The 25,279-nt window shown below is 39.4% G+C and overlaps 2 protein-coding genes across 14 annotated transcripts in view; one reads left to right on the top strand and one right to left on the bottom strand.

Annotated features, from left to right (window-relative positions):
- LOC139755080 (tRNA endonuclease ANKZF1-like) overlaps positions 1 to 20,727 on the top strand; it is a 73,848-nt gene extending 53,121 nt beyond the window's left edge. For 12 of the 13 annotated variants that reach the window (XM_071673171.1, XM_071673176.1, XM_071673170.1 and 9 more), the window contains one exon: positions 105 to 4,529. In XM_071673171.1, the coding sequence (XP_071529272.1) occupies positions 105 to 287 (183 nt within the window). In that variant the 3' untranslated portion in view covers positions 288 to 4,529. Of the gene's footprint in view, positions 1 to 104; positions 4,530 to 19,293 lie in introns of those variants that run through there. The other variant, XM_071673179.1, reaches the window with a different exon arrangement.
- The window catches only part of LOC139754943 (uncharacterized), a 56,431-nt gene continuing 44,262 nt past the window's right edge, over positions 13,111 to 25,279 (bottom strand). Inside the window, 1 exon segment of the mRNA XM_071672762.1 lies at positions 13,111 to 24,112. Coding sequence (XP_071528863.1) covers positions 24,013 to 24,112 — 100 coding nt within the window. The 3' untranslated portion in view covers positions 13,111 to 24,012.

The raw sequence follows: 25,279 nt of genomic DNA, 5'->3' as shown, positions 1-25,279 counted from the left end.
ATTTATGTACTGTGGTTTATAGGAGCTGTGGTGATTGGAAAAACTTATGCCTGAGCTACTGTGCAGCATTGTAAAAAGATGATTAAGATGACTTTTATCCTCAGAGGGCAATAGCAGCTGAGCGCCGCTTTCTTCGGAAACAAGAGGAGGTGGGAGCCCCAATTCCCTGCCTGTTGCGTTGCTTCATGTGTGCCAAGAACATCACAGGCATTGTCCCTTTTGAGTACAGTGATAATAAGTTTTGCTCAACAAAATGTGTAAAGGAACACAGAATGAAGAATTCTTAATGTTAATAAGTATATGCTAATCATTTGGTTCTAAAATTTATGGGATGAAACTTACGTAAAATAATGGAATGCACTTTTTGCTCAGAAGTTTAGTGTGTTGATATTGTGTCATTGATTTTTTTTGGAGTATCAAGGTTTTTCATAAAAGGACATGAAAGAGAGTTGATATTAATAGTCTTATTGCATTAAGTCATGAAAATTAGCTGGAACCCCAATGATTTTGGTGTATCACTAAGGATTTTGGAGTGTGTTGGCTCCTCCAGAGGGATTTATGGATTTATCTCTGTGTGTCTTAGTGCCATGGAAATTAAGCCATTTATTTCTAACATTGTTTGGGAGAATGTGTTAGCTCACAAAGAAGACTCAGGCATTATGATAACAAGCATGACTGTAGAACCTGTATATTCTTTCCTGTAACTCTAGTATCTTAATCAACCTTTGATGAGGTTTGTGTCCAGTGGTTTCTGGCAGCCTATAAACACAAATTATCCATTCCACTCTTTGATCTAAGGTGGAGATCACCTTGTTATAGAAGTCTAGAAGATTGGTTATGCTTGACTTCCTATTCCTAAGACTGTTGCCTTACAGTTAGGTAGTTTCTACTTTGCAAGTAGTCTTTCATTTCCTTCTGATCATCTTTTCCAGTGTTTTGCAAATCCTACTTTTAAGTTAGACTGACCCGTAGTTTAGCATGATTTCCTGATAGACTTTCTTAAATATGGGTACAACATTTCGAACCATGGACCTTATGTGGTTCAAATTGTTTTAAAAGCCTGATTGTGTCCTATATGTCAGTTTCTATACCTTCTGGTTCCCCTCTCACTTTGGTAATGATGATTTGATGTTTTCCTCCAAAATGGAAATGCTTTAATCATTCATCCCACATATTTCCTCATCACCCTCTAAAAGTTTTTCCTCAGAGCCCCATAGGTTGTTTAGTTTACTACTGATGAATTGTCTTTTCCTTTGTATACAATGCTCTTTTAAAAAATTCTCAGCTCCTTCCTTTGTACCTTGCATTACTCCTTCCTTTTGTGTGTGTGTGTGTGTGTGTGTGTTCGTTTGTGCAATAACTAATTTATAATTAATTATTTGTACTGTAGGGGGAAGGAGTTCTTCGTATTGGCCCCTATCTCTTTAAATTTTTCTATCTCCATACAACTTTTTAAACTGATTAATGCTGTTTGTATTCACAATTTCATCATTCAATTTATTCAATTGGTCCACCACTTTTATACTATAGAAGTTCTTTTGAACATCATTTATAATAAGTTGCTTGTTTGATTTCATGTAATGGCTTCTGGTTTTTCAGAAACCCTTGTATCTTTGAAAGAACTGTTCATTATTGATTTCATTAGACTAGTTTAGAATTTTAAAGGTTGCAATTAAGTCACCCCTTACCTTCTCTCTTTCTTGGTGGACAAATTTAAGGACTCTAACCTTTCCCTATAATTGAACTCTCTTAATTCTGGTACCAACTTTGCTGATGACAGGTTAGAGGTGATGTCTGCAACCTGGTCTGGTATAGGATGTGAACAGCTTGCGAATTATTCCTTTATCCATATACTTAAATGGTGTTTTAATGATTTCTAGCAGACAGTTTGTCTCCTCTACTATTCTCTAAAGGTGGGACTCTGATGACAGGTTAGAGGTGATGTCTGCAACCCAGTCCTTGTCACAGAAAGACTCATGCAGTTTATATCCTGCTAAATGATATTCATATTGAGGCCTACTTTCATGGTATCTTATTGTCATTACCTAACATTTACTTAGGTTGAAATTCATCAACCATATATCAGGCCAATTTTAAAGATTGTTTTGGTTCCCTTGTTGGTTTATGCAGTCCTCCTCACTTTTTACTTCTTTCATGATTTTGACAGTATCAGCAAATATAGTCAAGTAATAGCTCAGTCCTTCTGGTGAGTCATTCACATAGGTCTGGAAGAGCAGTGGTCTGAAAAAAAGAATCATGTGGTAACCTCAACCCATTTTGAGAAAGCTCCCTTGGCATGTCCTTTTTTTTCCATGTACTAAGGTTATCTATCCATTAAGGTAGTCTTTCCCTTATTCCTGCCTGAAGATCCAGCTTCTAGTGCCATAGAGTGTCAAATGCTTTCTGGCAGTCCAGATAGACAGTCCACCCTGCCTTATATTTGGTTTATGATGGATCTTACTCTCTCATAGCAATCTGTGATGTTCATGCATGACCTTTCCCAGAAACAGGATTGTCTCTCAGTTCTCATCAGGGAGAACAGTCTACAGTTCAGTGTATCCTCCCGATCTTCTTTCTTAAAGATAGATATGATGTATGCCCTCTTCAGCTCCCTTGTGTGTGTGTGTATGTGAAGTAATAGTGGAGTAATAGTATGAATATGCAGAAGTACGTAATAGATGTGTGATGTATCTGTGTGGAAAGAAGACTTGCTTTAATGATGCATAACATTATTTGGCAAAAGTATGAACAATTGATGAAATGCAGGAAAGTGTCAGAAATAGATGAGACTGCAGTTGAGTTTCTCTAGAAAGGGGGTAATGGTGATGTTGACTTTTTTGCCAGGCTGTTCAATGTATGCAGTTCCAAAGGTGGAGTGCCTGACAGTATGTATTTACAGTGCCCTTGTATAAAGGCAAAGGCTAATAACAGTGTGTATAAAATTTGGGAGTGATGACTGAGAGGGTGGTGTCATGCACAGAGCAGATGACTGGAAAGAGCAATTTGGTCTTTGAAGAGATAGCATGTGTGGACCAGGTGTATGCCTTGAAGATTATGTGTGAAAGATAATTGAATAGAAAGTGGGACTTGGATGTGGCATCATGAATCTGGAGAAAGTGTATGATAGGAAGGACGATGATGCATTATAGAAAGGCTACATTATATTATATGGAGTTGATGGAGAATTTCTAGGTGGAGAGGAATTTTTACTGAGCTAGACACTAATGTAAGTAGGAATGGAAGGGGATAAGTGGTTCCCAGTGAAGGTGAGTCTGCATTAGGTTATGCTATGGTTGTGTAATCTTTTAATTGATTGGGTGGTGAGTAAAGTTAATGTGAGGGTCTTTAGCAAGGTTCAGAGCTACAATATGTAGGGGGATACGGGAACATGGAAGTTAATCAGGTACTGTTTACTGATGACATGGCTTTGTGGTAGAAGCTTGTTTTAGAGTTTGGGAGTGTATATTAGGACAATGATGAAAATAAATGTAAAAAAATAAACTGAAGTGAATCACAGGGTGAAAAGGGGGCTAAGGTCCTGAATGCATAAAGCAACATGTGAGATGTCATTGTTGAGAAGGCAAAAATTGGTACATTTGAAGGTCTAGTAGTCTTGGCAGTTTTTAGGATGTATCTTGTCGGCCTTGAATGCAAAAGATAGGAAGAGGGTGGATGTGCTGCAAATGAAGTGTTTGAGGAATGTAGTTAGTGTGAAGTGGCTTGACTGCATAAGAGAGGCATGTTAGTGAGCATTTTCAAATTGTAAGTGATTACCAGAGTTATTGAAGAGGTTTGGACATAGGGGAAAGATGAGTGAAGAGAGACTGATGAAGAGGATTACTTTGTCTGAAGGGTTAGGGTAATAGGATGGAGACTGAGGAGGAGATAGAAGGAAGGTTGAAAGAAGCTTTAGGCTATTGGGGCTGAGTCCCTTGATAGATCTGTGACTTTGGAAGAGTGGAAAGATAGGTTGGTTTTGAAATCATATGGATTAAGAGGCGCTTTGAATACAGTCATAGGTGTTTGGCATTTTCAAGTGTCAGGATGAGTTTATGCAGGATGTGAGATCACCATATTTATCTCTCAGTTGACAAAAATTTGTAGTATTTCATTTTGCAATACATGTAAACTCAAATCACTGGCAAACCATTGAATATCAACATCTTTGTCTCTTTTGCATGAGAACTGTTAAAGTAATTTTACTATGCAGGTAATAAGCAACATTTATTTCTCAAAGGATCTTTATGCATTGGTTCTCTGCAGATGGAGAACCTTGTAAAAGAGGATTGCTGTAAAGTGTTCTTCACTTTTTATTTTGTATAATAAAATTTCCTTTCCGAGGGCTTTGCTAGATGCTAAATAAACATCCTTTTCTCCAAAAACAAGGGTCCATTTTGTGTAGTTCATTTAGTCTTACTCTCAGTAGATGGTATTTACGATGTATGTTTTATGCGTATATTAATTTTGTACTTGTGGATTAGTTCAACTTATAATGATTTTTTTCATCAGAAAGGGTTTTACACATAAAAGTTGTTTTTTTCATACTTAATTGAAGTTATTTTTTTCATACTTTACTGAAGTTATTTTTTCATAATTTATTGCTATTTCCTGTGTTAGCTAGGTAGCACAAGGAACAGACGATGAAAGGCTGAATTCGCTCACATCCATTCTCTACTGTCATGTGCAGTGCATCAATACCACAGCTACTTGTTCACAACCATGCCCTACAGACCTTTCTATTGTTTACCCTGGCTGCTTAACATGCCCTGGTTCACTCCATTGACAGCATGTTGACTCCTGTATTCTACAAAATTCCACTTCACTCTGTCCCTTCTGCATGTTCAGACCCCAATCACTCAAAATCTTTTTCACTCCAACTTTTCATCTTCAATTTGGTTTATTCCTTCTCCTTGTTCCCTCCACTTCTGACACATATGTCCTCTTTGTTAGCCTCTTCTTACTAGTCTCTCCATATGTCCAAACCACACTCTTTATATCACATTTATATATATATATATATATATATATATATATATATATATATATATATACATGGGGTGTTCAGTGTTGTAAATGGAAATGGTGAAGAGCTTGTAGATTTATGTGCTGAAAAAGGACTGATGATTGGGAATACCTGGTTTAAAAAGCAAGATATACATAAGTATACTTATGTAAGTAGGCGAGATGGCCAGAGAACGTTATTGGATTACGTGTTAATTGACAGGCGTGCGAAAGAGAGACTTTTGGATGTTAATGTGCTGAGAGGTGCAACTGGAGGGATGTCTGATCATTATCTTGTGGAGGCTAAGGTGAAGATTTGTATGGGTTTTCAGAAAAGAAGAGTGAATGTTGGGGTGAAGAGGGTGGTGAGAGTAAGTGAGCTTGGGAAGGAGACCTGTGTGAGGAAGTACCAGGAGAGACTGAGTACAGAATGGAAAAAGGTGAGAACAATGGAAGTAAGGGGAGTGGGGGAGGAATGGGATGTATTTAGGGAATCAGTGATGGATTGCACAAAAGATGCTTGTGGCATGAGAAGAGTGGGAGGTGGGTTGATTAGAAAGGGTAGTGAGTGGTGGGATGAAGAAGTAAGAGTATTAGTGAAAGAGAAGAGAGAGGCATTTGGACGATTTTTGCAGGGAAAAAATGAAATTGAGTGGGAGATGTATAAAAGAAAGAGACAGGAGGTCAAGAGAAAGGTGCAAGAGGTGAAAAAAAGGGCAAATGAGAGTATCATTAAATTTTAGGGAGAATAAAAAGATGTTGTGGAAGGAGGTAAATAAAGTGCGTAAGACAAGGGAGCAAATGGGAACTTCAGTGAAGGGCGCAAATGGGGAGGTGATAACAAGTAGTGGTGATGTGAGAAGGAGATGAAGTGAGTATTTTGAAGGTTTGTTGAATGTGTTTGATGATAGAGTGGCAGATATAGGGTGTTTTGGTCGAGGTGGTGTGCAAAGTGAGAGGGTTAGGGAAAATGATTTGGTAAACAGAGAAGAGGTAGTGAAAGCTTTGCGGAAGATGAAAGCCGGCAAGGCAGCAGGTTTGGATGGTATTGCAGTGGAATTTATTAAAAAAGGGGGTGACTGTATTATTGACTGGTTGGTAAGGTTATTTAATGTATGTATGACTCATGGTGAGGTGCCTGAGGAGTGGCGGAATGCGTGCATAGTGCCATTGTACAAAGGCAAAGGGGATAAGAGTGAGTGCTCAAATTACAGAGGTATAAGTTTGTTGAGTATTCCTGGTAAATTATATGGGAGGGTATTGATTGAGAGGGTGAAGGCATGTACAGAGCATGAGATTGGGGAAGAGCAGTGTGGTTTCAGAATTGGTAGAGGATGTGTGGATCAGGTGTTTGCTTTGAAGAATGTATGTGAGAAATACTTAGAAAAGCAAATGGATTTGTATGTAGCATTTATGGATCTGGAGAAGGCATATGATAGAGTTGATAGAGATGCTCTGTGGAAGGTATTAAGAATATATGGTGTGGGAGGAAAGTTGTTAGAAGCAGTGAAAAGTTTTTATCGAGGATGTAAGGCATGTGTACGTGTAGGAAGAGAGGAAAGTGATTGGTTCTCAGTGAATGTAGGTTTGCGGCAGGGGTGTGTGATGTCTCCATGGTTGTTTAATTTGTTTATGGATGGGGTTGTTAGGGAGGTAAATGCAAGAGTTTTGGAAAGAGGGGCAAGTATGAAGTCTGTTGGGGATGAGAGAGCTTGGGAAGTGAGTCAGTTGTTGTTCGCTGATGATACAGCGCTGGTGGCTGATTCATGTGAGAAACTGCAGAAGCTGGTGACTGAGTTTGGTAAAGTGTGTGGAAGAAGAAAGTTAAGAGTAAATGTGAATAAGAGCAAGGTTATTAGGTACAGTAGGGTTGAGGGTCAAGTCAATTGGGAGGTGAGTTTGAATGGAGAAAAACTGGAGGAAGTGAAGTGTTTTAGATATCTGGGAGTGGATCTGGCAGTGGATGGAACCATGGAAGCGGAAGTGGATCATAGGGTGGGGGAGGGGGCGAAAATTCTGGGGGCCTTGAAGAATGTGTGGAAGTCGAGAACATTATCTCGGAAAGCAAAAATGGGTATGTTTGAAGGAATAGTGGTTCCAACAATGTTGTATGGTTGCGAGGCGTGGGCTATGGATAGAGTTGTGCGCAGGAGGATGGATGTGCTGGAAATGAGATGTTTGAGGACAATGTGTGGTGTGAGGTGGTTTGATCGAGTGAGTAACGTAAGGGTAAGAGAGATGTGTGGAAATAAAAAGAGTATGGTTGAGAGAGCAGAAGAGGGTGTTTTGAAGTGGTTTGGGCACATGGAGAGAATGAGTGAGGAAAGATTGACCAAGAGGATATATGTGTCGGAGGTGGAGGGAACGAGGAGAAGAGGGAGACCAATTTGGAGGTGGAAAGATGGAGTGAAAAAGATTTTGTGTGATCGGGGCCTGAACATGCAGGAGGGTGAAAGGAGGGCAAGGAATAGAGTGAATTGGAGCGATGTGGTATACCGGGGTTGACGTGCTGTCAGTGGATTGAATCAAGGCATGTGAAGCGTCTGGGGTAAACCATGGAAAGCTGTGTAGGTATGTATATTTGCGTGTGTGGACGTATGTATATACATGTGTATGGGGGGGGGGTTGGGCCATTTCTTTCGTCTGATTCCTTGCGCTACCTCGCAGATGCGGGAGACAGCGACAAAGTATAATAAAAAAATATAAATAAAATAAATATATATATATATATATATATATATATATATATATATATATATATATATATATATATATATATATATATATTTATTTATTTATTTATATTACTTTGTCGCTGTCTCCAGCGTTAGCGAGGTAGCGCAAGGAAACAGATGAAAGAATGGCCCAACACACCCACATACACATGTATATACATACACGTCCACATACGCAAATATACATACCTATACATCTCAATGTATACATATATACACACACAGACATATACATATATACTGTCTGCCTTTATTCATTCCCATCGCCACCCCGCCACACCTCCTGCATTAGCGAGGTAGTGCAAGGAAACAGATGAAAGAATGGCCCAACACACCCACACACACATGTATATACATGAATGCCCACACATGCACATATACGTACCTATACATTTTGATGTATACATAAAAATACATACACAGACATATACATATATACATGTGTACACATCCACACTTGCTGCCTTCATCCATTCCCATCGCCACTCCGCCACACATGGCATCCCCCTCCCCCCGCGCACGCGTGAGGTAGCGCTAGGAGAGGAGGATGAGAACAAGAGAGAAGAACCCTTACAACGCTTAGGTCTAGAAGGAGGAGGCTATCCTGCCTGGGGAAAGCTCCGTCTCACCAAGTAAGTATGCAGTCTGTTGTGGATGGGAGAGCTTGGGAAAAAAGTCAGTTGTTGTTCACTGATGATACAGCGTTGGTGGCTGATTTGGGTGACAAACTGCAGAAGCTGGTGACTGAGTTTGGTAAAGTGTGTGAAAGAAGAAAGTTGAGAGTAAATGTGAATAAGAGTAAGGTTATTAGGTACAGTAGGGTTGAGGGTCAAGTCAATTGGGAGGTAAGTCTGAATGAAGAAAAACTGGAGGAAGTGAAGTGTTTTAGATCTGGGAGTGGATTTGGCAGCGGATGGAACCATGGAAGCGGAAGTGAATGATAGGGTGGGGGAGGGGGCGAAAATTCTGGGAGCCTTGAAGAATGTGTGGAAGTCAAGAACATCATCTCGGAAAAAGCAAAAATGGGTATGTTTGAAGGAATAGTGGTTCCAACAATGTTGTGGTTGCGAGGTGTGGGCTCTGGATAGAGTTGTGCGCAGGAGGGTGGATGTGCTGGAAATGAGATGTTTAAGGACAATATGTGGTGTGAGGTGGTTTGATCGAGTAAGTAATAATAGGGTAAGAGAGATGTGTGGAAATAAAAAGAGTGTGATTGAGAGAGCAGATGAGGGTGTTTTGAAATGGGTTGGTCACATGGAAAGAATGAGTGAGGAAAGATTGATCAAGAGGATATATGTGTCAGAGGTGGAGGGAACGAGGAGAAGTGGGAGACCAAATTGGAGGTGGAAAGATGGAGTGAAAAAGATTTTGAGTGATCGAGGCCTGAACATGCAGGAGGGTGAAAGGAGGGCAAGGAATAGAGTGAATTGGAACAATGTGGGATACCGGGGTCGACGTGCTGTCAATGGATTGAACCAGGGCATGTGAAGCATCTGGGGTAAACCATGGAAAGTTCTGTGGGGCCTAGATGTGGAAAGGGAGCTGTGGTTTTGGGCATTATTGCATGACAGCTAGAGACTGAGTGTGAACGAATGGGGCCTTTGTTGTCATTTCCTAGCGCTACCTCGCACACATGAGGGGGGAGGGGGATGGTATTCCATGTGTGGTGAGGTGGCGATGGGAATGAATAAAGGCAGACAGTGTGAATTGTGTGCATGTGTATATATGTATGTGTCTGTGTGTGTATATATATGTGTACATTGAGATGTATAGGTATGTATATTTGCGTGTGTGGACGTGTATGTATATACATGTGTATGGGGGTGGGTTGGGCCATTTCTTTCATCATATATATATATATATATATATATATATATATATATATATATATATATATATATATATATATATATATATATATGGAAAGCGGTGTAGGTATGTATATTTGCGTGTGTGGACGTGTGTATGTACATGTGTATGGGGGGGGGGGGGGTTGGGCCATTTCTTTCGTCTGTTTCCTTGCGCTACCTCGCAAACGCGGGAGACAGCGACAAAGTATAAAAAAAAAAAAAAAAAAAAAAAAAATATATATATATATATATATATATATATATATATATATATATTATATATATTCTCCCTAAAGCTTACTGATACTCTCTCAGTTGCCCTCTTTTTTTAACTCGTATGCCTTCCTGTTGACCCATGTGGCTCTTTTCTCTCTTTCATTAGCAACATCACTTCTTCATCCCACCACTCATTACCTTTTCTGTTCTACCCACCCCCCATCTTATGCATGCCACATGCCAGCACTACGCCCCTGAATATCTCCCATTCCTCACCAGCTCCTTAGCTTTATTTACTCTCAGCTTTTGCCATTCTACTCTCAATCTGTCCTAATATTTCTTAACACAGGCCTCTTTTTCAAGCTCACTTACTCACACCACTCGCCTTTCACCGGTAAAGTATTTTCTTTTCTGAAAACCTCTATAATTGATCATACATACTATCAGCTGCCCACCCTGAGCACGTTTACATCCAAAAGTCCCTCTCTTACACATCTGTCAGTTACTCTGTAATCCATAAATGCTCACTGATCATCTCTCCTACTTAAATATACATACTTATGTATGTCCTTTTCAAACCAGGTATTCCCAGTCATCAGTCCTTTTTCAGCACACAACTCCACAAGCTGTTCACTATCTCCATTCACTGTACTAAATACTCCATGCCCCTAGTTATACCCCCAACATCTCCCACATTACTCACCTTCACTTTTAGATCACCCATTACTAACACCCAGTCTCTTGCATCAAAACTGCTGACACAGTCATTCATCTGCTACCAAAACACTTGCCTGTCACAATCTTTCTTCTCATTGTCAGGTGCCAAAAGTTATTGAGAATTGAATAACTTACTACGCATGAAACTACTTCAGTGGTACAATATGTGATAAAGATATACTTGACTCATATATTATGGAGTTAAGAAAAAGTGCCTTATGTGCTGTGAGAGAGTTGCACCTTATGTTTCACATCATACCTGAATGACCACAAGTGGAGCTTTATTCAAGAAGTTTGATTAGAAAAGTTTGCTGTCTTGCCAGTAGTTTTGAGCATTAGGCAGTATACAAAATATAGTAATACTTGTATTCGTTGTTGAATATGAGCAAATGCAATGCCAACGTATACATATTGAGCAATAATTAGTGCTTTATATGTATTGAACAGATTACACTAATTGATTGTACAAGAATACTGTCCTTATGAGGAGTCAAGGCCAATCCCACAATTGTGGTGGTGATTTTGAGGAAGTATTTACCCCTACATCATTACAGTTATGTGCTGACTTTGACTTAGAATAAGAGTTTTTTTTTTAAGAACAACATCCTTATAACAATGTATATGAAGTATTGTGTAATTCTCATTAGGTAGGCATCACATTAGCTTCTCTTTGACTCTAAGAAAAACATAAGTTGATATACTAATCAGAGTTGAAGGAAACTTAATATGTAGCAAATTTTGACCCAATTAAAAGATATTTTCACATTTCTTTTTTATATTAATTTGGTACTACATTTTTATTGTTATTGAAAATGAGTCTTTGTTGGTACCATATGTTTGTAAAACATTTACTCAAACCCAAGTGGATCTGGGCCCTCTTGTTTTGCCAACTGACACCCTGCTACCCCTCACTGGTCTTACCTAAGACCATACTGCAAACACTCACATGGTTTGTGTAGTTTGTTTGTTTTATTTACTCATAATTGTTGGTACATATGTTAAAATGAAATACGAAGATATATACAGTAAATATCCCTGGAAATAGGGGAGAAAAAATACTTCCCATGTATTCCCTGCTTGTCGTAAAAGGCGACTAAAAGGGGAGGGAGTGGGGGCTGGAAGTCATCCCCTTCCATTATTAATTTTCCAAAAGAAGGAACAGAGAAGGGGGCCAAGTGAGAATATTCCCTCTAAGGCTCAGTCCTCTGTTCTTAACGCTACCTTGCTAATGCTGGAAATGGCGAGTGTATATGAAAAAAAAAATATACAGTAAAATGAAATATGAAAAAAATGGTATTGTATTACATAAATACATATTCTTTATCATCTGCTTTACAAATTTAGGTTCAACCCAAGTTCTAATTCCTTGAAGGGGTTCCTGCAGTTTCAGCATTGTGCTACTTCCATTAGCTGAAAAAAGATGGACTCCTCTGGATTAAGAATTTTCTTGAAGAGACTATATTTCCTTTCATGAACAGACAATGATACATCCTCATGAAAGGTGTTATATTTTCCTCACAGCATAACCATACAAACAGGTAGAGTCTAGTAGAGTAGTATTCTAAAGCACAGTTATCAAGCTTATTTAATTTATGTTCTCTAATGATATTGAAAATGTTTTTCAGTGAACAAAGGAGCAATAAATCAAATTTAAATACTATAATTTTGTTGCAGAGAAGGGTTATCATGGTTGAGCTTTACCATCAAAAGTCACATGTCAATTTGTTCAGTAAAATGCTTCTTTTCCTGCTTAAATAGGCCTTGGCCATATTTACTATTTTCTCACTAATGACCATTTTCATTTGAGGGTAATTTGTATTGAGATCAGGTGTTTTGCCTATTGTTGTAAACCGTGCTTTTATGACAATAATCAAACAAATCTCTTATGACTTAAAATGTGAAAATAAGGACAATTAACTAGAATATCTTTACAGGAAGAAACTAATAGGCAATGAGGGAGTGGGGAGTAAAAGAGACAGGATGATTATGGGCCTGGATGAAAATGTTGCATCAGGACTTGAGATATCTTGCCTGGCCTCAGCCGTAGGCTAAACTGGGAGTAATGCACTCCACCTATCCTGGTGCTTACCATGGATGAATGGAACCCTCCCATGTTTTCTGAAATGTGTCAAAAAATGGAACACGCATGAGTGAAACTGCATACCATCTCACAGGGTGAAAAACAGAGATCAAAATTTATAGTGAGATGGTCAAAAGGGAGAATATGGAAGGAAAAGTAGGCCTCCAACTTGTAAACAAAGTTGGAGCACATGGTTTCCTCAAACATAAAAACCATTTCTTTGAAAGAATGTTCCCGTCATGTCTTATCCTTTCATAAAAATTTTTTCATGAAAAAAGGTGTCAGCTTGCTGAAGAGATGTGACAAAGGTCATAAATAAAAAGTGTGAAACAAAGGCTCAAGCTCAAGGCTGAGTACCAAGATACGAACAAATTAGGAAATTATTTCTTGGTTCCTGTGAATCTAGATTTGGTCTCATGTGGTCAGCGTTCAATCTAAAGCAAGTAGGGCTGTTTTATCTCCCTTGTGTTATGACTAGCTGCCCTCTGTTAGGAAGAAATAAGAACAAAAGTGATGGATAACACTCTTTACTGTAGTTGGAATTAGGAGAAATGGTAGAGTGCATATGATGTGAAGAAAAGTTAGTGAAACATTAAGTGAAACCATTTTTAATTGGACATATTACATGTGTTTGTAGAGTGAAAGACTTAAGACTTTTATACTAGTATGGATGCCCACATTTCTGTAGAATGCTGCATCTAAGTTGATTAGTTTTACAAGTCCTTTTTTGTGTAATATAGGGAGGGATTTAAATGATCATTATTTACTGTTTCCTCCCTTAGCTTTGACCATGTAACTACAAAGCTTAGAATTTTCTGTTCATATATTTTGTAACTATGTTTTTTTAGTTTCCTATTATGCTCTTTTAACAACCTGGCATTTGAGAATGTCTGTAGGGGAAATGAGAGCTGTGTGCACTTGATCTACACCATGTAACAGAATGGAATGATAAGAAATGTAATTAGAAGTATGCTTATCTCATACGTAGAGATATGTTATTGGCTAACCTTATATCAAACCCTGGCATAGTATGCAATCATTTCTTCATAGCTTATTTATGTGTTTATTTACTTTGGCTTATGGGGCTGAATTTCTTGAATAGCTTTCTAACAAGGCAAAATATTAGGGCTTGGGTATCTGTATATGTAGATGGTATGATGATGTTTCATAACGTTATTGTTTATCATTATCACACTTAATTGCCATCTCCTGCGTTAGCCAGGCAGCGCAAGGGAACAGACGAAAGAATAGCCCAACCCACCCACATACACATGTACAGACATAAACGTATGTATCTAAAATAGTCAAACTACAGCTAGTTTATATTTTTTTTCTTACATAGTTTTATCGTGGAAAATCATTGTGTTTGACACCGTCTCAGTCCCTTATCATGTCAAGGTCAATCCAGCTTTTGAAAGATCCTGGGATGTAGCATATACAATTTCACCCTTCTTTACTTTTCAGGTGAAGGAAATTAATTCCTCATAAGTCACCTGCTTTACAGGTGATGAGGGAAGGAGCACACACTGGGGCATCAGGAATGTTTTAAATCTTCAAGGGAGAAGTGATAAACTGGTAAATTAGCTGGCAAATTAACCCTGAAATGCTGGGAACCATCACGTGATGACTTACGTAAAAGTGCCAAGAGTCATTATTTGAAACAGACTTTGTTTAAATTGTCCCACCACTGTTTTGACATTTGAATGGCAGCTGAATGTTGCCTTGATCACTATGAGTGCTTATTTAACAGAGTACCACTCTTTGAAAGCAATTCTAGAGTAACTTTTTTTCATGCATGTTTGCTGTTATCCTCATGAGCAAGGTAGTCTCAGGAAAAGATAACCGAATTTGTGGAAAAGATTCTTCCTTGGCTTCTTTGCTACTTCTTTTGGAAAGTAGTACAAGAGGAGATTTTCAGCCCCATGCTCCTACCATTCTTAGTTGCCTTCTACGATGTGCAGGAGATACAGGGGAGTAATCTTTCTCCCCCAATCCCCTGAGGTATGGGGTGAACCATGGAAAGTTTTGTGGGGCCTGGATGTGGAAAGGGAGCTGTGTTATCGGTGCATTACACATGACAGCTAGATACTGAGTGCGAACGAATGTGGCATTTGTTGTCTTTTCCTAGGGCTGCTACACAGAGGGAGGGGGGGATGCTATTTCATGTGTGGTGGGGTGGCGATGGGAATGAATAGAGGCAGCAAGTATGGGGTTGAATTTCTTGAATAGCTTTCTAACAAGGCAAAATATTAGGGCTTGGGTATCTGTATATGTAGATGGTATGATGATGTTTCATAACGTTATTGTTTATCATTATCACACTTAATTGCCATCTCCTGCGTTAGCCAGGCAGCGCAAGGGAACAGACGAAAGAATAGCCCAACCCACCCACATACACTTGTATATACATACATGTCCACACATGCAAATATACATACCTATACATCTCAATGGATACATACATATACACACACAGACATATACATATATACACATGTACATAATTCATACTGTCTGCCCTTATTCATTTCCGTCACCACCCCGCCACACATGAAATGACAACCCCCTCCACCCGCATGTGTGTGAGGTAGCGCTACGAAAAGACAACAAAGAACACATTCGTTCACACTCTGTCTCTAGCTGTCATGTATAATGCACCGAAACCACAGCTCCCTTTCCACATCCAGGCCTCACAAAACTTTCCATGGTTTACCCCAGATGCTTCACATGCCCTGGTTCAATCCACTGACAGCACGTCGACCCCAGTATACCACATCGTTCCAATTCACTCTATTCCTTGCATGCCTTTCACCCTCCTGCATGTTCAGGCCCCGATCACTCAAAATCTTTTTCACTCCATCTTTCCACTTCCAATTTGGTCTCCCACTTCTCCTCGTTCCCTCCACCTCTGACACATATATCTTCTTTGTCAATCTTTCCTCACTCACTCATTCTCTCCATGCGACCAAATCATTTCAAAACACCCTCTTCTGCTCTCTCAACCACACTCTTTTTATTTCCACACATCTCTCTTACCCTTACATTACTTACTCGATCAAACCACCTCACACCACATATTGTCCTCAAACATCTCATTTCCAGCACATCCACCCTCCTACGCACAACTCTATCCATAGCCCACGCCTCGCAGCCATACAGCATTGTTGGAACCACTATTCCTTCAAACATACCCATTTTTGCTTTCTGAGATAATGTTCTCGACTTCCAAACATTCTTCAAGGCTCCCAGAATTTTCGCCCCCTCCCCCACCCTATGATTCACTTCCACTTCCATGGTTCCATCCGCTGCCAGATCCACTCCCAGATATCTAAAACACTTTACTTCCTCCAGTTTTTCTCCATTCAAACTTACCTCCCAATAGACTTGACCCTCAACCCTACTGTACCTAATAACCTTGTTCTTTTTCACATTTACTCTTAACTTTCTTCTTTCACACACTTTACCAAACTCAGTCACCAGCTTCTGCAGTTTCTCACATGAATCAGCCACCAGCGCTGTATCATCAGCGAACAACAACTGACTCACTTCCCAAGCTCTCTCATCCCCAACAGACTTCATACTTGCCCCTCTTTCCAAAACTCTTGCATTCACCTCCCTAACAACCCCATCCATAAACAAATTAAACCATGGAGACATCACACACCCCTGCCGCAAACCTACATTCACTGAGAACCAACACTTTCCTCTCTTCCTACACATACACATGCCTTACATCCTCGATAAAAACTTTTCACTGCTTCTAACAACTTGCCTCCCACACCATATATTCTTAATACCTTCCACAGAGCATCTCTATCAACTCTATCATATGCCTTCTCCAGATCCATAAATGCTACATACAAATCCATTTGCTTTTCTAAGTATTTCTCACATACATTCTTCAAAGCAAACACCTGATCCACACATCCTCTACCACTTCTGAAACCACACTGCTCTTCCCCAATCTGATGCTCTGTACATGCCTTCAACCTCTCAATCAATACCCTCCCATATAATTTACCAGGAATACTCAACAAACTTATACCTTTGTAATTTGAGCACTCACTCTTATCCCCTTTGCCTTTGTACAATGGCACTATGCAAGCATTCTGCCAATCCTCAGGCACCTCACCATGAATCATACATACATTAAATAACCTTACCAACCAGTCAACAATACAGTTACCCCCTTTTTTAATAAATTCCTGTCTCGCTGTCTCCCGCGTTAGCAAGGTAGCACAAGGAAATAGACAAAAGAGTGGCCCAACCCACCCACATACACATGTATATACATACACGTCCACACACACACATATACATACCTATATATCACAACGTATACATATATATACACACACAGACATATACATATATACACATGTACATAATTCATAGTCTGCCTTTATTTATTCCCATCGCCACCCTGCCACACATAGGTAAATATATGTAAATATAAGTAAATCTGTGTAAATATTAACCATATATCATATAGTAAACTTGCATCATGGAGTTCATACCCTGCTGTACATCTTCCTCCCTTCCTTCACCAGAAACTTCACTGGGCAATCTATATATTAACTTTAATGTTATAACTGGGCCTTAAAAGTTATGTTAGCTCGTGTTTGAACATATCCTTTGCACTTGCCTATAGTCCTTTTGCAAATAGTGATGTGTCAGCACAGGGTTTAACCCCCAGGCAAATCCTCTACACCTCCTCAACAACCACTTTTTCCAGATGGTCTAAGCATGGCTTTATCACTACACCATGGTAATATAAGGTGAGTTGGTTCAGTTGTTTGTACATATCCTTTACTTTTGCATGTATTGATATAATTCTATAATGGATATTTTTCTTTTTTTTGTCCTAGTCTTGACTGCAAAATAAAGATTTTGCTTGTGTTTTGGAGTTAAGGCTGGGTCTGAATGGTAGATGTAGTGACTGACACTGACTGAGCTGCAGTTGCCAGAGAAAACATACATCCCAAAAATCATTTTAAACCTATATTTGTTGTACACTATGTATGCTGGGGATTTTCAAATATTCCAAAAAAATATTCCATAATTTTTCAGTTAGAATAAATCAGACCATACTCAGAATAAAATTACATGCTACTTAACATGGTGAAATATTACTTGTGTGCAATACACCCTTGAATTATAGTGTACTGTTAGGTGTACATAGTAAGTTTAAGGTACTTTTAGAAGTATTTTTTTAACAATCAGGTATGATTACTAAGGATTTTATCTCTAGTATTTGTTCTTTTAGAAAAGATTCACAACTTCAAAAATTTCTTTAAAGTATAAGGAGAGGGCAAAGATCTCATTCAGGCCTCCTTGACATCATTGTATATATAGAATTTGGAAAAAAATATAAGCCATAGCATCTGGCAGAGGTGGTCTGTTTGAAAATTTTGATTATGTACTCTACAGCGGCTGTGAAATGAAAATAAAATAATGAAACATACATGTAACAGCTGCAGTGAATGGGTTAAACATACTCTTACAAAAATATTATTACAAGACAGAACTTTTCATCCCAAAATACCAATTGTGTAAACGATCTGCTTTCTTCAGAGGGTTATTGGATTTTTCTTTGAAGTTTTGAGTCAAGAGGTATCTGAACTATTTCTCAAGCTATTTGTGATTGCAGCAAAGGTAGCTAGCCCTACTGTAAGTGGGGTCCTGTAAACTACAGAAAGAGAAATATGTTTGTCAGATAGGCTAAGCTAGGCTTTGGAGTCTTAACTCTAAGCTTCCCTCCCTTTGCTCCTTCATATCTAGCTTCTTCTCTAGTAGATTTATCTCTGTGGTTTTTGATGGATCAGCCTCTACCTTTTTCTCCATCAACAGTGGTGTCCCTCAAGGTTCTGTCGTGTCCCTGACACTTTCTTTTTTCAATGATTTCCTCTCCTCCACAAATAATTTAATGCACTCTTACACTGACGACTCAACACTGCATTCATCCTCATCCTTCAATTCTGCTCCCTCTTCTTTCATTCAATCTGCATCTTGTCTTGACACAACTTCCTCATTAAACTCAGACTTGGACAGGATATCTTAGTGAGGTACACAAAATCACGTTAAGTTTAATTCCTCCAAGACAGTTTCTGCCCATCTCTCTATCGAAACACCCCACAACTCTTGTCTCTCCTTTGACAGTTCTGTAATTCCATCTCTTGGCTCAATGAACATACTTGGCATTACTTTATTAACATCCATTTATTCTTGGAAACCCCACATTACAGGAATAGCTAAATCTGCCACTAAGAACTTGGTGTCCTGTTTAGATGTCGAAACTTATCTTCTGTACAAGTTGCTCCGTTCATACTTCCAAACTTGACCCCTTTACCCTATGCTGCAGTACTGGTTCCCTTTCCCTCTTCTATAGGTATTACTTTGGTTTTTGCTCCCTAGAGCTGGCTGCTTGTGTGCTTACACCTTTAGCTAGACCACACAATACTTGGCAACCTGCTGTATCACATGATTATTGTGTGGCCATCAGCAAATCTTGGGTTGCCCGCTTTGATACCTACTTCTTTTTCTATACATCGAAGTTCTTGAACTCTCTACCCTCTCATGTCTTTCCTAATAAATATGACCAAGCACATTTCAAAAAACAGGTTTTTAACTCAAAAATTCGTAAATACTTTCCCTTGTCATTTTTTTTCGTTTCATAATTCTCTCTGTATTTCAGTTAAGGCCCAGCCTTGATGTGCACTTTTGTCCCTGACTGGAGCCTTCAACATAAAGATAAAGATGGCCTTTTTGTATATACAAAAACACTCATGGATGATGATGAAAGGAGAAGCCTAAGAGATAACTCTCATGGGTGATGAAAGGGACTTCCAGATGGCCTTTACGTAAATAGATCGTTTTCTGTTGTAGATGATGAAAGGGGAAACCTATGAGACATTTTAGAGATATGCAGTGAGGAAATCAGTGTTGAGGACTCTAGGAAAGTGATCATGAACATGGGGTCAAAGATGATAGATCACAAAAGCAGTCTAACAAGTATTTGAAGAACAGCGGACAATTGATGAAGAACAGAATCTAGGAGACAGTTCTAACACAGAGAATGAAAGGCACATAACAAAGTGATTTAAGTGAAACAGAAGTCTGATGATATGAAATCAGATAGGTAGAATTAGATACTGAATAAAACAATAAAGAAGCACTTTACGCAAGTCAGTTATAGGCTAATCAGGAATTCTTGTAGAGTATTGGATGGAAAATTAAAGTGATTACAAATCATTCAGGATAAATTTACAATGATGAAAGTACAAATTTTAGATGAGGTAAATGTTGTAGTGAATCTATTTCAAAAAAGATGAGCTTTTAAGATGATTCATTTCCTCAGGAGTTGCAGCATTATTGGCGTAATGAAATACACATCAGTCCCATTTCATGAAGATTAGTAACTCAGCTCTGAGAAATGTTTACAGGATTTTTTCTTGTCTCAAAAGCACTGTTTTACCAAATTAAATCTCTCAGGTGATGTCTCAGTTACTATTCCCTTGTCTAGCAATGAAAGACAAAAATGGGAGCTTGGAAAGGGTTTCTCAGGGATGGTATGACATTTGTTGACAGTGTGTGGTTTATTTAGGAAGTTTTAGAAGACTGTTTAATGTGCAAGTATACGTAGAGAAATGAGCGGATAGGTATTTTAAGATGTAGTGGCGTGTATGGAGATGAATGAACTAACCAATGTATCTACCATTGATGCTGATATTCCCTGAAAGAGGAGGGGTAAGCCCTCATCTTGTATTCAATTGAATGATGCTTTGTCTCAGGAAAGCAACTTTCTCCTGGAGTTGTTGTATTCCCTTCTGTTTGTTACTCCATAAAAAATTCTTCTTGTGTTTCTTGATTATGTCACTTGTTAAAGAAATTTCAATTAGCATATCCAGTTTCTCCATTATGATAAAGAAGTTTAGTATTCAGATTTCACCTTGTGCATCTTTTGACACCAAACATTTTTAAATGCATTAGGCTTTTAGGGGCAACTAACCATAAGAAATTTAAGTTTATATATACTTCCCTGTGCCAGTAATATGGCCACCTAAACAATGTAAGAAAGATAGTAAACTATGTTGTTTGGACTGTAATACAATGATATGCATGTATAGTATACATGTTTTTTATTCTACCAAATCATGTTTTATAATGTATGAAAGGGATGATTATATTAGTTTCAAGAAATCCACTATATCACACAAAGTTTGTATTCTAACCTGATCATCCTATAATGCTGTACTGTACTATTGAAGCTTGACTATGTATATCAATAAATTGCTGTGATGTTATGCATGTTGCCATCTATAATATTAGAGACAATGCCCAAGGTTTTCAAAACATATTTACTCAAACATCTAGCTCTATCATCATTGACAACTCGGTCTTCACATACAATGAATTTTACATCAAGCTGTGTCACTTTTGACCTGGCTTGAGTCTTCATAAGAGATTCTAGTAATCAAATAAAGCAGTCGTATTTGGGTGAGGATGCCGTGACTCATAGATTATGTCATGTGTGACTGCAAGGCTCAACGTGATGGCAGTTTTATGTGCCTTAGTTTACCTACAACTGTTCATCTCACATGATGAACTAGAATCAAACCAACCCTCGCAAGCATGGAGGCCCTTCTTCCCTTATGAGCAAGAGACAACCAAAATTTGTTCCATCTCAAAATATTCATAAATTTCTACTGCTGATGGAAGTGGTAGTGAGAACTTTCTCTTGATTGGAGTTGTGAATCCAACATTGCTAAAAGTGGTTGTCTAAACCCAGTGCTACCTTGAGTGGTTATCTGGATCCACTGCTGTCAGGATTGGTTGTCTGGTGGACTACTACTGCTAGGAGTGGTTGTCTTGGCCCACTGCTTTCTGAGGTGGTTGTTTTACCCACTACTGCCTGAACTGGTTAGATAGAACTGTAGCTGTCTGGCTGAACATCTGCTGAGGTAGGTATTTTGGTCCACTACTGTCTGGAGAGGTCACTGAGATTCACTGTTGCCTGGACTGGTTATCTAGAGCCTTTGCTGTCTGGCTGAACTTCTTCCTGAGGTAGTAATTTGGATCCACTACTGCCTATAGTGGTTGTCTAGACCCATTTCTACTTGGAGTAATTGTCTGGACCCAATGCTGCCTGAGATGGTTGTTTGGATCTGCTACTGTTTGGACCCATTATTACCATAGGTAGTCATCTGTACCCACTGCTTTCTGGGAGGTCATAAGGACCTACCATGGCTGAATACTCTGCTGCCTGGAAGGGTTCTTTGGACTTTGTTGCTTGAAGTGGTAATCTAGTCCTCACTGCTGCTTGGAGTGGTCATGAGGATCTCCTGCCGTGTGAGGAGTGGTTGTTAGAATTTATTGTTGCTTGGAACAATTGTCCGTGCCTAGTGCAGCTTGGAATTGTTGTCTCGACTCACTTTTGCCTGGCATAGTCACCACAAGTGATCTGAGTGGATGTCTGGATCTATGGTCAATTGCAAATGTCATCAAGACTAACTGCTACTTAAGAGTGGTCATCAGAACCTAGTGCTATTTGGAGTGGTCATCAGGATCTAGTGGTACTTGGAGTGGTTATCAGGAACCATAGCTGGTTTCAGAGGTTCTCAGGACCTACTGCTACTTGAAATGGTTATCAGGACCTACTGTAGCTTACATATGTTCTCAGAACCTCCCACTATTTGGAGTGGTCATCAAGACCAGTCGATTGGACCTAATGCTGCTTAGGTTGTCATCAGGAGCTACTGCTGGAGTTTTAGTGGTCATTGGGACCTATTGCTGCTTGGAATGGTCATCAGGATACATTATTGCAAGTAGACATAGTTGGACCTATAGTCGCCTGGAGTGGACATTTAGATACACTGCTACATGGGAGTGGTCATTTAGACCTACTATTGCTTGAAATGGCTGTCTGAATGCATTGTTACTTGAAGTGGTAGTCTGGACCCATTGTAGCTTAAAATAGTCTCTGGCTGTCTTGCTCCATACTGTAGTCCTCAAGATTCACTCTTTCTTGGAGTGGTTGTCTAGACTTACTTTTGCTCTTGAGTGGTTATCTGGATCAGCTTTTATTTGGGGTGCCCATAAAGGTCTATTGTTTCCCTGAATGGTTATTTTAGACCTATCGTTTATGTAGAGCCTGTGAGGCCATACTATTATTTGGAATGATCAAGCAGCCTTGTGACTGCTTGCAGAAGTTTCTAGGACCAGCCATCCATAATAAAGGTCGTCAAGGCGTATTGCTGACTGCAGAGGTTGTCATGAACTACTACTGCTTGAACTTGTCATTATCAGTGCTTTCAACAACTGTCAGAGACTATTGTTGCTTGCAAGACTCATAAAGATCTGTTGCTTGGAATGGTTATCTGGTCCTATACTGAGGGCCATCAGGACACATTGTTGACTGAAAGTCATTAAGATCTATTTCTGACAAAAGTTGTCAGGACGTACTGTTAAATGTAGAAGTTATCAGGACCTACTGTTGACTGTTGAGGTTTTCAGGATCTGTCGTTGATTTTAAGGGATTGTGAGGACCTACTGTTCATAGTGAAGGTCATCAAGACCTCTACTGCTGACTTAATGCTGATTGCAGTTGTCGAAGACCCACTGTTGTTTGCAGAGATTATCAGGAACAACTGGTGATTATCAGGACACACTGCTGACTGTTGAGATCGTCAGGACCAACTGTTGGCCACAGAGGTTGTTAAGACCTATGTCTGATTACAGAGTTCCTCAAGACTTCCAGCTGACTGAGGAACTTGTCAAGCCTACTGATGCTGCAGTTTGTTAGAACCTACCAATGCTTGCACAGTCAGGACATGCTAACACTTGCAGAAGTTGTTAGATCTATCTATTGTTTGGAATGGCAAACAGGACCTACTTATGCTAACACATGTTGTCAGGGTATACTGGCGCCTGGAGTGGTTTGGTCCAATTATTACCTGAAGTAGCTGTCTGGACCAACTGTTGCTTCAAATGGTTACTTCAATCCACTGCTGCTAAAGAGCACTGTAGTCACCTGAAACTCCTGTTATGAGTTGTCCTTCTGCTGCTTGTAGTAGTTACCTAGAACTACTTGGTTGTCTAGACCTACAGCAGTGGTCGTCTGGACCTACTGTTGTTTGGAGTGGTCATCTGGAACATTCTGCTGCCTGGAGTGGTCATCTGGAATGTACTGCTGCCTGGAGTTCTGAACATACTGTTGCTCTTAGTGGTCGTTTGGACTCATGCTATCTGGGGTGTTCATCAGAAACTACTACTGCTTGGACTAACCGGTTTCCTTGGCCTACTGCTGTTGAAGTGCCCAGCTGAACCTGTTGATCCCTGGAATGGTCACCTGGTCCTAATGTTTCTTGGAATGGATATCTGCATCTGCTGCATGCCATGAGTGGTGGGACAGTAGTCAGTAATCAGTGGCCATGTACACCTGCTGTTGGTATTTGAGGTTGTCTGGGTTGGTGGGACACTTCTGGCCATTGTTAGGTGGTCGCACAGCTTGGTATCTGTGGGAAGCCCATGTTATAATATTTCTCTCACATAATGCTTCTCTTATATCTTATCAATCCATAATTCCTTCTACATAGGATGTACTCCTATAAAGTGATAGAAAAATATACAGAGACATCAACAAGCATATGATACTCTGCAGACACATCCCACCAATGAAAAACTTGACACACCTCTACAAATATGACACACAAATGCCTGGTCAACTCCACAGCTGGCTACCAAGCCAGAGTCATCCACAAAAGCTTCACTTTCAAATTTTCCGAGCTCTACAGCTGATTTCCTCAAGGAGCAGTTATTTCTCCAACCCTATTTAACCTCTGCCTACATGACTCTTCCAAACCCCTGCAAACCACAGTGTGAAAGTTCTCTCACATGCGGCCGCACACTTATAACACTACATCATGCATTTAGATCACAAGCTTGCTCTAAGAAAGAACTTTACATCCCCAGAGAAATCCACCATCAACCTTTTAATCCCATGACACGAATCCAACCTGCACCCTCCCATTCCCCTGAAGGTATCAACCACTTCCTCTCAACAAAGCACCATCTGTACTAAGCATCTCATGCAACACACTTTTAGTGTATATTTACCCACAGCACAAGATTCAACACAAAGGCTATAAACAAACTAAATCTTTCAACATGCTTAACAAACAATACATCCGCTCCACCATACATATGCCTCACCAGCCCAATCATGCACGTTCTCAAAATTCAACAAAACGACAAACCACAAAAATGAACAATGAGAATAATCACTAGCCTCTCAACAACCACAAACATTCACTACTTGCACAACAAAATGAATAAACTTTCAACTCAACCTCATTTCAATATGCTCAGCACCTGTGTGCAACAACACTAACTTTCTCCCACTTTAGCCATTGTATAGCCATCCACAAACCTCAATGTAGCAACAAAAGACTCATCTTTGCCTCATAGTTAAGCAACTTTTATTTTATATTTCCCCCACCTCAGATAAACACCATATTGTCAAACCTTTCACACTGTACTGACCTTACAAACACTAAACAACTGTTCCCAACCCAAAAAGACTCCACCTCCAAATATGTTATAATATACATTGGGGAGCCCCAAGGAGCAGTTCTTTCTCGTACTCTCTTTATTATCTTCCCAAGAGTATGAAAGTCCTCTGA

The sequence above is a fragment of the Panulirus ornatus genome, chromosome 18 (assembly GCF_036320965.1).
Source record: "Panulirus ornatus isolate Po-2019 chromosome 18, ASM3632096v1, whole genome shotgun sequence".
Lineage (NCBI taxonomy): Eukaryota > Metazoa > Arthropoda > Malacostraca > Decapoda > Palinuridae > Panulirus > Panulirus ornatus.
This window is presented reverse-complemented; position numbering and strand designations above follow the sequence as displayed.